This window comes from Aristolochia californica, unplaced genomic scaffold (genome assembly GCF_029961685.1).
Source record: "Aristolochia californica isolate CCGP_79_NKW_82.1479 unplaced genomic scaffold, dmAriCali1.0.hap1 SCAF_6, whole genome shotgun sequence".
Classification (NCBI taxonomy): Eukaryota; Viridiplantae; Streptophyta; class Magnoliopsida; order Piperales; family Aristolochiaceae; genus Aristolochia; species Aristolochia californica.
Window position 1 is genome coordinate 15,522,324 of NW_027182257.1, and position 13,052 is coordinate 15,535,375.

General features: G+C 37.5%; 1 protein-coding gene across 1 annotated transcript in view; it reads right to left on the bottom strand.

Moving 5' to 3' along the window:
* The window catches only part of LOC137934161 (MADS-box protein SOC1-like), a 101,104-nt gene extending 91,326 nt beyond the window's left edge, over positions 1-9,778 (bottom strand). Inside the window, exons 1-2 of the mRNA XM_068778413.1 lie at positions 9,605-9,778; positions 9,292-9,478 (exon numbers count right to left, since the gene is read on the bottom strand). Of these exons, the coding sequence (XP_068634514.1) occupies positions 9,292-9,473 (182 nt within the window). The 5' untranslated portion in view covers positions 9,474-9,478; positions 9,605-9,778. The remainder of the gene's footprint in view (positions 1-9,291; positions 9,479-9,604) is intronic.
* Between the last annotated feature and the right edge of the window lie 3,274 nt (positions 9,779-13,052).

Sequence of the window (13,052 nt, forward strand, 5' to 3'; positions counted from 1 at the left end):
AGCCATATCTATGTAGAAAAGAACACGATTTTCAAGAGATCATGCAATCTGAAATTAAAACACATTTTGGGTGTTGACTTATTTTTGGCTGAATTAAAATGAAATTGAATGACTAGGAGACACTTAAAAACTCCCCCATTGCACACTTTTAACTCTTTTGGAACAGCTTTGTTTTTTGTTTATTTAACTAACAATATCTAGAAAGAATCTTTAGAACAACTTATTTTCATAAACATTCCTTGATTTATTTGTCAAAGAGAAGAAGTGTTCCTATTCTGAATTATGACAACTTCCCAAAAAAAATAGTTACTTGATTTAATGCTGCAAATTACAAAAATATCTATGTAAGGAAATTCTAATCTAAGATCATATTAAAAACGTGTGTTTCTTCTCTGGTTAGGAGAAATCCTTGCAGCATATTAACTACTTGTTGGAGCAACACTCAATTTACTTATCCCCTTATGAAGTGAGCAGCCTTGCTCAGCCTATCACTTGTTGAAATCCTTTCAAGCTATAACCAGTGTAGCCTCACACTTTGCCTTCAATTTTTTATCTTGCCTTTTAGAATCAGTTTCATTATGTAATTACATCTCTAAGCGTGGACTATATTCAGAAAAAGGACACTTACATTGTTGGTTGCTAATTAGTTGGTTTAATATGGCTAGCTCTCGATTTGGTGTCTGAATTAATCACTGATGCAGTAAGCGTGGAAGCAACAACCATTACTGTTATTCACTCCTCTGTTTGTTAGAACACCTTGTAGCTGCTCTTGGAACCGGCAACACTTAGTTTAGTTATTCGTTTTTAGAAGATTAACAAAAATTGGTGTTAGGAATTAGATGTCCTAATTCCAAACTAATGAGAGAAATAATAATAATCACAGAAGAAAGGAAAAAAAACACAAAAATACAACAAGATTTATACAGGCTTGCATCAAGGTGAGACTGCGTCCTATCTTTCGTCGCTACAGTAATCCACTATAAAGATGAAATAGTTTACAAGAGAAATCACACACACTTACATGTGTTTTCTCTAACCTCTCTCAGGCTGCAACTCCAACTCCTCGGTGATGATAAAACCCTAATAGCGGTGCCCCTCAATTATAAAGAGAAAATTAGGGCAACCACAATACAAGAGTAAAATTTTCATACTGCCCTTAATGAAATAATAGTTAATATATTGTAGACCGGGCAGGGGCTCCGCTCCCCTTCCAACCCCCACGACAACCTTACTACGAAGGCCGATCTGTGAACCAACTCAGCGTTGGTGTTGATTAAGCTCCACAACTTAACAATTGGTTCAACTTATTGGCAGCTTATTACTCGATTCCAGCTTATTATTTGGTGCACATCTTCTTTATTCAAGGATGGATTTACCGCAGATTATCTCATGTCTCCTTATTACTCCTAAGGACTTTTACTATTTACCAGTTATCCACTGCTATATTACAACATGCTTGGTATGTGTTATTTGGGCATTGGCTCATTAGCACAGCTACTATTGTGTCTCTTTGATTGAGACATTATTTTTAAAGAAGAAATCCTCAGTTGCTTGCCATGGGCTTACTATTTACTGACTGATATTGGCATTGGTTCATATGATGAAGAATTTGCCTTGGGTTCATTAGTTACAAGAGATCTTACTCATACTACTTCAGTAGATAATAAGCAGATAGATAAGAATAAAGTTTAGAGTTACTTGATATGTTTGGAGGCCTCAAAATAAATGACCCAGGAGGTGGGAGAAAAGGATGCAAGTAATATGAATGTAGGTAAGCCAAAGTAGTACTTGCATTGGAGGAGGACAGCCAAGGTGTCCCTTGTGGAGTAGTTGGAATTTGCATGAATTATATCGCAAGGTGGTGAACTTCATCTTTCCTAATAATAAGTATGCCTGAGTTTGAAGTACCTTCTGAGGCTACTCGATTCACCCCTATTGATGTGTCAAATGTGTCCCATAGTGGTCTCAAAATTTTTCAAAATTGAGATTAAACCGCCCACAATGAACACCGACCACTCCCTTATTCTCTACCATCTTGTTTGACTTCAAACAAAGTACCACAAAGGTAAACCCGCTTTAACCTTGACATTATCTCCTCAAAATTTTGGTGGATCTGGGTTGGCCAAAATCTAAGATCTCATTGTCCCATATTTTGGGCCCAAAGAATGCACTAACCAAGTAACCCAAACCAATGTTATTCAACCCAACCCCTGGTTCAAACCCGATTCAACTGAGTGTAACTACCAGTTGAACCAGAGCTGACTTCATACTCCCTTGTAGCCCAAAGAAGGGGTGAGAGTTGGGGCTCCACCCTCTTCCCACTTTTCATTTGTCATTAATGGGGGAGTAATCCCCCATCCTTCTTGCCATCTTATAATGATGAGGACGGCGGGGGATCCCTCCCATGTTGTCTGTAGAGGGGTAGAAAGGGGCAAAACTTCCCCTCACTTTTCCTTTGTTCTCACCATTTTTTTAGAGATATAGTGAGAGGGGGAAGGGGAGGGCAGCACTAGGTTCTTCACTCCTATTGTTGTGTTTTTCAGAGAGGAGCTTTGCCCTCCTTGTCGTTGATGGTGAGCATGGTAGAGCCTCCTCCCCAGTAAGATCGAGTGAACTTTGACTGCTCCTTTCCATCGCATCCCTCTCCTATTCGATGAGGTTGGATTAGTTGATTCACTGGATGAACCAACTAATCCCGCTGATTGACTCTTATCCGAGTGTTTTTTTTATGAATAGTACGTATATTGATAAGAAAATTGAGAAAATTACAAACCTAGCCTTGAGGGCCTGACTCCACAACATAGTGTTGGAGAGAAATGCCCGCTTTGGCTTGGGAGTCTGCCAGGTGATTAGTAGAGCGCAGAATGTGATTCCATTTACAGTTTAACAGGGAAAATAAATTACATGTTTCATTGAACATATCCCAATGACACCATGGGGGTTGGCTATAGTTTTCACACCAATTGATGACCACTTTTGAATCGCCTTAAATATAAAGGGGACCAAAAAGGTGGCTAGAGAAGATTTTGAGCTTGTGCAAAAGACCAGAGAGTTTTGTTGTGGTAGAATTTAAGTTGTCGAGGGGGCCTGCATATGAGAAGAGGAGGTCACCATTTCCTTTGTGTATAACACCACCGAATCCAGTTGGTCCTGGGCAGCTGAGAGACCTTCCATTAAAATTGAGATTTGTGTGCCCGAGAGGAGGGGGGTCCCATGTAGCCATAGTTGGGTGGCGAGAGGACGGAAACAGCCCAGCGATAGTCTGCAAGATTCATCTGAATTTTTTGAATTCTTTTTTATTTAGGAGCCAAACAGAAACTTGGCTAGAGATTTGCTCAGTCAAAACCTCAATAGGACAAGTTTTGAATTTGAATTTCCTCCTATTATGTTATTTCCAGAGATCCCAAATTATGTCCAACACAACAAGATATTATCATTTTACCTAACTTTTGGAGTTTGGAGCTAACGAGTGAGAGGACAATGTCAGCTATGTTTTCGGAGGCACAATACTGGAGGCCAATTTTGCTTAGAAGAGAAGTCCAGACCAGGTAGGCAAACTGACATGACAAAAGAACATGGGTTGTTGTTTCTGGAGTATTTTTGCAGAAAGGGTAGAGAGGGTCTAAGATAGGGGTGCCCCGTCGAATTAAAGAGTCAAAAGTTAAGATTTTGTTTCTACAGGCAAACCAAATGAAGAATTTAGCACGTGGAAGGGTGAGTAGATCCCAATCATAGGCAGCAAGAGTGTTTCGGACTTGTAAACCCAACAAGGGACCCTGCCCCATCAAACCCGGTTCAACCAGCCAGGTCTGAGCTTTATAAAAAAGTCCAAAACTTATTATTTATGTTTTTCTATCTGTTTTAGTGGCTCACTAGTGATTGAATTTATCTAATCCATTATATGATGTTATCTAACTTATCGACATACTATGATTCTTAGAGAACCTCTTCTCTAGGAACACCCAAACATCTCTAGCAAAGTCGCAAAAGATAACTTAATCATATTTATGTGAGGCTCCAAGCTAGTGAGAAGCCAGGACATGACTAATAGATTGTCTACCTTCCAGTCGACAGAATGAACAATCGGTTGTTCTTTTGTGATATACTTATCTTTTCACCTAGCACCAATATAGATGGAGGTTGCTCGGGTCACATGAGATAGTTACTACCTTCAAGTTTGGCATAGGTAATGCTACCAAGTGCTTGTCTTTGACATGTTGTTTGTGAAGTATAGGATTCATGATCAACCAGTGAGATATGGTATGAGACAACCGTAGACTTCAATTAACTAAACTCAACCCTTGGTTAAGCACACACAAGTAGATAGGAAGAACCCAAACTCTACCATTAAACATGAGAATTCAAGTAGACTAGACTATCACATGAAATAAACCATTACACGTGTTAAGGAATAGTCCCACATGGATTAATGAGTACAAAGATCTTGAGTTTATTTGTTAGGAAAGAGTTTCCTAAGTTGGTTAGTCATTTTGGGATAAGCCTTGGACCCAATTTAACATGGTATCAGAGCAGGTACTCATATGTGGGCTTACACCTAAACTATCCACTTGTAGAGCCACAAAAGAGGGCCTACACATGAGGAGTGTTAAGGAATAGTTCCACATGGATTAATAAGTACAAAGATCTTGAGTTTATTATCAAGAAACTGTGTTTCACCTCTTATGGTCCTCAACTTATCAAGAAACAACCTTGGATGCCCATTTCGTGGCTTCTTTAGGATCATTCAGAAATGATGCTAAAATTGTGTCTAGTGTCAAGCTAACATGGATTAATATGAGAAAAACCAAAATTTACTCAGATGGTGATTAACCAAAAAGGACTGACAACCAAGAATCTTATTATACATTGACAATTTTGATAATATGATCAGTGTATGCTTAAAATTAACTAGGTTAAGAATACTGCATCGTAGAATTACTATTCGGTTAAGAAGTTGCATTAAAAAGTCATTCTACAATCATTTTGAGATTAACTTATATGAAACCCATATTAAAAAAATGAGACTTTCATAGTATTCTTTGAATAACTAAAAAGTAAAATATGTAAAACTGTAAAATAATAGAAGTAAAGAAATTTTTACACCAGCATTGAAAAATATCTGCAACCTTGAAAAAAACAGTGTCAGCAGAAAGAAGAAAGCAAGGATAAAACAAAAAAAGATGGTGGTTAAACAAAAGGACTGACAAGCAAGAATCTTATTATACATTGACAATTTCGATATTATGATTAGTGTATGCTTAAAATTAACTAGGTTAAGATAACTAAAAAGTAAAAGCTGTAAAACTGTAAAATACTAGAAGTAAAGAAATTTTTACACCAGCATTGAAAAATATCTGCAACCTTGAAAAAAACAGTGTCAACAGAAAGAAGAAAGCAAGGATAAAACAAAAAAAGATGTTAAAAAATGGTGGCACCTATAGTTGTATCCCTTTTTAGGTCAATAAGCTAATCGTAGATCCTATGCTGTTACCAAGTTTGATGTCAAACACACTGTCTCGTGAGGCCCATTCCATCAAAGATCCTGAATTGTTTGTTGTCAGTGCACCAACTATCGCATTACAGAATAAAACTTTTATTGAGTTGAAGCATGAGATTTGAGAAACACTTTATAAGGAAGCCTTAACAAGCATAGTACAATAAAATATCTAACGTTATGTGGATGCAAAATTGAACACTTTCAGGCAATTGATTACTTTCACCTAGAATCCAATTACCATACAACTCCTAAAATAATGTGTAAAAGAAAGAACATGTAGAAGCCAACGTCACACCATCATTCAAGTAAGGGTTCACTGGTGGAGAGGTTATGGTCCCAAAAAGAAGGGCAATGTATTTGGGTGGTAGATGATCCCTTCCAGCCTTCGGACATGGTGGTTGCGTAGGATAAGATGGACCAACAAAAGTACTCCAAGAAAATCCATTGCAACCTTCAACAAACAGTTCAAGTTTACCTCTACAGATGTTTCATATTACTATAACCTCATACATATGCGCAAGGATTCAGCATATCTCAAGGGAAGAGTAGATGCTGTAATATCCAGACCAAGGCGTCCTTGACTTAATAAGCTTCAAAACATATAGGAAATTTTTTTATTTATATCACACATATATGATAAATCTTATTTGATAAAATGTTAGTGGGCCATTCTGTTAAACAAAGGTAAAAAAATTAACAAAATTTTCATAGGGCAAACAAGAGGATCAAATGAAATGTTTACCACAAACTTCATACAGAAAAACAATTGAAGGTGGAAAAACTAAATGTTTAAAATGTTTGTGTCTAAGATGTCCCTACACAATCTATGGGAAGAAGGTGAAATTTGTTTACCACAGTCACCTAACATGATGAGAAGTTTGGCACACCAGCATACAGGAATATACAATAATTTGTGTTAATTTATATTAGCATAGATTATCATACACGTATGATAATGTTAGAAGGTAATTTTGATAAACTCGGTGAGTCAAATCCAATATAGTAGGAAATCCAGACATATACATATCTGTGTGCGAATGACAGTGTATGCATGTGTGTCTGCAGTTTTATTTTTAATCAGTTCCGCATCATTTGAAGAATGTGTACCCTCGCATATAAATCATGTTGCAGCTAGCCTATGGGCCATCTTTATTACTTATTACACTGGCCTTTTCTTTATCATCAATACAGTAATTACTATATGTAGCCATCTGAGTTTTGTAAGGTTTTGGAAATGTTATAGAGTAGTTATTTATTGAACTTCTCCAAAATTTAGGTCTTAACTTCGTTAATGGATTAATTTCTGAAAGAGTCAGTACAATTCAATCCCATATCAGGATTTATTTTCCTAATCCAAGAGTTTTTCAATCTCTTAAATCTTATTATTTTAGGAGAATATCGATCTTACATACATACATAGTACTGTTCTGGTCTTTTAATATATCATATCTGATTCTTTCCAGTAAAGAAAAAGAAGTCAAAATAGGTTATGGAGAGCTTGAAGATTATCCTATGAACATCAGATGGTCCAGTAAAGAAAAAGAGGTCAAAAGAGACCAAAATAGATTATGGAGAGCTTGAAGATTATCCTATGAACATCAGATGGATATATCCTATCTATAAAATCAAAGCAAATGCCGAGACCATGGTTGCAATAGTTTAACCAACCATAGCACTCCATGCTTGTAATCATGTGAACGTGCTTGGTGATAGATTGCCTTTGCCCTTCTCCTCAATGTTATAGCAGTCCAGAAGAACATGTTTGGTACTCAACATTCCCAGGCTCTTTACTGCTCAATAACCACGAAAGTCTCAGGTACTACTGCTGCTTTTAAAAACCAATCTTTCTCGGGGCATGATCCCACATTGGCAATATTCATACTCCTAATGGAACGTCCTTTTGGCACGTAATTAATACTCCATATTGCCGTGGCAACTTCCAAGCTTGAAATCTGAGGTTCCAAGGATCTATACCAATTAGGTTAGTTGGTTAGTAAAGGGATGATCATCAATTAAGACTGGAACGCGTATGAATACTCGTGAACTTAATTGACTTGATCTTAAAAGATGACCTAGCACTCTATCAAAAATCCAAATAAAAGACACAAACTTCACTCAGTGCTGGAAAACAGAAAATGAATTCCACCGAAGCTACTGAAAGAGTTGTCCTAAATAAGTCTTGTGAGGTGCTTACTAAAAGAAAGTTTCCACAGGTAAAAGTTCTACAGAAATAATGAGATGGATAGTTTTTGGATGACGAGGAATGGTGCCCCCAGGAGACCCATAACAAGAAAAGAAGATAGCTTCATCGAAGTAACTACTCATATTGAAGATGATCAACTCCTACTGGAATAGTTAATATACATAAGCAATCATCACAGCAAAGATCTCCTACACATGATGAGGGGTTAATATAGGCAATCATCAAAGTAAAAATCTCCGACGCATGATGAGGGATATTATATGACAGGCAGCAAGGTAAATGAAGACATTCTCACGTTCTCCTAAGGGAAGAAAACGATGTCAACGAGATAAACAAATGCAGGTTGAGACTATATTTTTATTTGAGGCAAGATGATGATTGAGGACAGGCTTTCTTCAAGAAACGGCAGTTTCTGTTAGTCTGTAATGACCAGTCCTTTGTTTCAATAAATTCTTGTTTTGAAGGATGTACCAGGTCACGGATAAATGGAATGAGGCTAAAGCTAGACTGAGAGGTCAATGTCCGAGCTAACCTTGACAAGAAAAAGAACAAGAAACCGTAAACCCTATCCTACATTAAAATAATAACCCACCCTTTTTTTTTTTGCGAGGAATGGTAGGCTTCAAATACCTTTAGTAGAAAAAGATTTTTATAAAATATATTGTTCCCTCAAATAAAACATAAATCTGAACTTTAAAGATGGCCTTACCATTTTTCTTTTACTTTTTTTTTTATATAAATGAGTTATGCCAATACGTACATATAGACTTGTACATCAAGTTACATTAGGAAGAAAGTTCGTAAAGGGAACGACGTAAGAGTCGAAAGCGAAGAATTTAAAACACAAATATGAAAGGAAGAGAGTCAGACTATAGAAGCTAGAGAAGCTATAATCGGGTTTGAGTTCCCTTCACTAAGCTGGTTTCTCCTAAAAATCCAACGAGGATTTCTAGCATAATAGGTAAGCAGATGCATTTCATAGTTCCCTCATGGAAATCTCTAATCACATGAACCCACTGAGAGCTGCTTTTCTGAAGTCTTTAGGAACTACAAGAAGACGATATCTCTATTTTATTCACATTACTCTTTTAAGATTTTCTGTTTTAATGAAGGCTCTAGAACTACTTTTCCGCTGAACTACTTCACGTTCAACCTGAGTGAAGAAGCATTAGAAACTGTTACCGGAAGACCTAACCACACTAAGAGAAGCTACAAAACGGATTTAGTTCAAAGTAGAGGTGCACCACAGGGAGATATTAAGGACCAAAATTTGGTGGTGCTCTCTACCAAACCACTTTCTTCTTCAATGTTGGAGAAAAAGGTGTTTAGTTTTCCGCTTCGGTTTGGTCCGTATAACTCAATCACCTCGACCGAGGACGAAATAAGCTTTCCAGTTGGAAGCTGCAGACTTAAAGGTTCAATAGTACAGTGCTGAGAGAAAAAACTGTGGCTCGAAGTACAATTAGATCCAGGGGGATACAGCCTAGCTAAAATCTACGGAAATAGAGAGCTGTTGATCTGAAAGAAGAGAAATGGAAAAGATAAAAATTATGAAAAGGAAATCCTATTAAGTGAGAATGAAGAATCGCACCTGGAACTGGCGAATTCGTAAAGCTTCCCTCTCGGAGAGAAGACGATCAGACCAACCTCAGCGTCGCACAGAACGGAGAGCTCAAAGGCTTTCTTCAGCAGTCCATTCCGACGCTTAGAGAAGGTGACCTGCCTGCTGGTGGCGTTCTCGATGCGCCTCATCTGAGTCTTGCCTCTCACCATTTTTCCTGTGGTGGCAGATTGAAACACAAGTTTTGGGAAGAAGGAATCGAAGAAACTGAAGCGCTACCAGAGGAAACTCAATTGCGAGAACAGAAATAAAGCCGATCCAGTCGAAGGCATAGATCTCTCACCCAGAAGAAAAGCGACGGAAGCAGAAAGTAGCTGGGATTTCGTCGAAGCAAAAGTGGCGAGATGAACAATCAACAAATCCTTATTATCTCTCACACGCTAGCAACGGTTGCAGAAGAGGGAAATAAAAGGGAAAATACCGACGTCTCTCTCATATCATTTCCCCTCTTCTGGCATCTTTCTTCTTTTTCACAAGTTGTTTTCTAGATTCGGCAAAGAATAGTAGAAAACAAGTAAATTTGGTAAAAAAAAAAAAAAAAACAGTAAAGAAAGAAAGAAAGAGGAGCGGGAAATAATTTATTTCGGGAGTGTTGTCCGAAATGGACCAGCAGTAAAGAAAAAGGGTAAACAGATTGGAGTGCGGGGATTGGAGAAGAAGGAGAGGCATCGGGACTGGGTCTCGATGTACTTAGGTTAGAAACACGTCAACATCCTCCGTACGAGACCGTATTTTTTAAATACCGAGATAATATCCACGTGGCATATCGAGATAATATCCAGACCGTGTCACGTGGTTTCTCCTTGTTGGGCTCGTCGATTTTGCCTTTTTGGAATTAAATACAAGAGAAGTACCATACGTGATTCGGTCTATCGGCCGCACGATGGAGTATCCAGTGAGTGCCCCTTCTTTCCTATGGACTTTTTTGCTGCCAGGGCGCATATACATTACCAAGTGCCGTGTGGGTGGTCCCCTTTTTGCCAATTCCGGAGCAATGCAGAGGTTTTCAGGAGGGGACCGCCAGCGTGCGACACGTCTCTTTTCTTTATATTTTTATTTATTACGGAATCATTTAATTTCTTTTTGAAATACTAATCATTAAATAAATTAATGGAGCTTTGCCTCCCTTTCTTCTCTCCCCGATGACAAATGGTAAGAGTCCTCACATTGAATTGTGCAATATTTCCCTGTAAATTTTTTGTAAAATCTCTTTTTTTTTCAATTTCATCTAATTACATCCGTATTGTTGATTCTTAGGATTTCATAGATGATAATTTTAGAAAAAAAGAGAAGAGAAAGATCTAGAGCAATGCAGAGGTTTTCGGGAGGGGACCGCCAGCATGCGACATGTCTCCTTTCTTTATATCTTTATTTATTTATGGAATCATTTAACTTCTTTTTGAAAGACAAGTCATTAAATAAATTAATGGCGCTTTGCCTCCCTTCTTCTCTCCTCGATGACAACCGGTAAGAGTCCTCACACTGAATTATGCAACCTTTCCCTCTAGACTTTTGGTTAAATCTTTCTCTTTTTTTCAATTTCATCTACTTACATCCGTATGGTTGATTCTTAGGACTCTATGGATGATAATTTTAGAAAAAAAAAAGAAGGAAGAAGAAGGAAGAGAGAAGAGAAAGTTCTGGAGCAATGCAGAGGTTTTCAAGAGGGGACCGCCAGTGTGCGACACGTCTCCTTTCTTTATATCTTTATTTATTACAGAATCATTTAACTTCTTTTTGAAAGACAAGTAATTAAATAAATTAATGGCGCTTTGCCTCCCTTCTTCTCTCCCTGATGACAACTGGTAAGAGTCCTCACACTGAATTGTGTAACCTTACCCTCTAGACTTTTGGTAAAATCTTTCTCTTTTTTTCAATTTCATCAACTTACATCCGTATTGTTGATTCTTAGGATTCCATAGATAATAATTTTAGAAAAAAAAAGAGAAGGAAGAAGGAGGAAGAGAAGAGAAAGACATGATAGAAACATGGTATACGTCCAAAGAGATGATAAGAAATTAGGGTTTTGGACTTATCCAAACCTCCCCCCATAAGAGATATTTATAAATATTAAAACTATCAATATTATAAGTATACCCTTCACTCTAATAAGAGTGAAGAAGAGACAAGAAATTTAAACTAATTACGTTAGTGCCTTCTTAATTACATCATATATTCCAACACTCCCCCTCAAGTTGGAAGGTAATGGCAGTAATCCCAGCTTGAACCAAATAACATAGATGTAGTAGTAATTTCTTCCATCACAGTGTCCCAAGGTTAAATACGACACTAGGTACAAACTCTCAAAGGGTAGAAATGGGTGATAAAACATAAATCGAAACCAAACTCAAAGGATTTTGAACAAATATAGTGATAATAATCACTAAAGTGGCTAATGTCTGTCATTAACGAGACAATGATAAAAGACCCACGGGTACCAATAAGAAGTCTCGATGGAGTTAAAACACCCATATAAGTAAAAGGGACCAACCAAAGCAATGGTCCAACAGGGTTAGCCAATAAGGATAAGTGAGAATCAAATAAAGGATGGTAGGAGAAAGACTACCAAAGGGTAATGGGAAAGAGGAAGATAAGATGTTGAGGCCACCATGTGCTTTATTGTTCTAAGAAATTCAAATTCCACATCAGATGAACCAATGCCAACAACAGTCGGCGAATTATGAACCTAAGGCAAGCAACCGGGGAGTTCTTCTTCAGAAAGAATATATCAATCAAAGAGACACAATAGTAGTAGCAAATGGGTCAATGCCCAAATAACATGCACCACATATGCAACTGTATAGTAGCGGATAACCGATAAATAATAGAATTCCTTAAGAGTAATAAGGACACATGAAATAATTCGCAACAATTCCATCAGTAAATAATGAAGTTGGAACCTAGTAATAATCCAAGATAATAATCCAGTCAGAGATAGAGAACCGAGTCGAACCGAGTAAGATATCATACCAATATAGCCGAGTCGCGGGAAAATAAACCTTGTGCCCCAGACCCGTATAACCGAGGTAGGAAATAAGTGGGCCAAGTTAGGTTGACCCAGATTAACTCGACTGAACAGGAGCAAGTGATCTTCTGGTCAGCAAAACCATCACTAGGTGAACTTGGGTGGGTCAGCAACAACAGTGGAGAAAAAATCTCACGACGTTGGTAATACAACGAATTAGGCTTAAAATCAGCAACATAGTGATAGAACGAAATCCCGTCAATTCGCAACTGGCTAAGATAGTTTTGGCTTGCCAGCGAAGAAGCATTTCCAGCCAGTAACGTTTGACTTACAACGAGCAACAACAATGATTAAAACGACATGTTTCTAATCAGCAAGTATGGAAAGTTTCTGTAATTGCATATCTCAACATATAATAGAGATATAGAAAGAAATAGAAAATTTGTAATATGATTAACAGAGCAGCATTTTATGATCGAAGCTGCTATTAGAATAATCAAACTCTTTTTCTGATGAATCAAAGAAACTCAAATGGAAATCCTTACTCTGCTACTACCCATCAGTGGCAGCAAATACTTCTTAAAATAGAGAAGAGAACAGGCATTGAATCATGAAAATCATAGCTCTGATACCATGTTGATTTTCCGGATTCCATAGATGATAACTTTAGGAAAAAGAGAGAGAAGGAAGAAGGAAGAAGGAAGAAGAGAGAAGAGAAAGAGAGGATAGAAATATGGTACATGTCCAAAGAGAGGATAGGAAATTA